The sequence below is a fragment of the Cystoisospora suis genome (genome assembly GCF_002600585.1).
Source record: "Cystoisospora suis strain Wien I chromosome Unknown contig_3829, whole genome shotgun sequence".
In the NCBI taxonomy this organism is placed as follows: Eukaryota; Apicomplexa; class Conoidasida; order Eucoccidiorida; family Sarcocystidae; genus Cystoisospora; species Cystoisospora suis.
In genome coordinates, this window is record NW_027156624.1 from 766 (window position 1) to 1,232 (window position 467).

Genomic DNA, 467 nt, shown 5'->3' on the forward strand with positions numbered 1-467 from the left:
CTTGAGAAGATTTTACGGTGCTGTTGTATTTTCGTGGAGAGAGGTCTCTATACACATGAAGCAGTTCGTCATCTGCTGTCCTATGCACCTCCTGGCACCTCTCTTGCGTCTTCTTCTTCTTNNATCCGCTTCTTCCAGGCATTCTAGCAGACAGTCTTCTTGTATGTAAATCGGCGCAGGGATCTTTAAGCAGAGGGGGAATCCGACCTCTCGCTCATTCGCCTTATCCCTCTTTCTATCGCGGAGCAAGTGGAGAAGATCCTTTGCTTGTGCCAGTGTTCTGTCACGCATGCAGCCACCTTCTTAGCTTCATTCCTCTCAAATGTCTCCTCAAAACTCCAAGTGTCACGAAGGTCAGCTATCTACCCCTTTTCGGCTTTCTATAGAAAGAAAACGAAGACACGGGACAAGAGAAAAAAGAAGAAGGAGGAAGAGGAGGTGGTCCTCTTTTCGATTCTCTGCTTAGT

At 47.3% G+C, this 467-nt stretch overlaps 1 protein-coding gene across 1 annotated transcript in view; it reads left to right on the forward strand.

Annotated features, from left to right (window-relative positions):
- Positions 1 to 123: 123 nt before the first annotated feature.
- Positions 124 to 467, forward strand: part of CSUI_007293 (uncharacterized protein) — a gene marked incomplete at its 5' end in the record, with an annotated part of 3,951 nt that continues 3,607 nt past the window's right edge. Inside the window, one exon of the mRNA XM_068067441.1 lies at positions 124 to 353. Coding sequence (XP_067920581.1) covers positions 126 to 353 — 228 coding nt within the window. The remainder of the gene's footprint in view (positions 354 to 467) is intronic.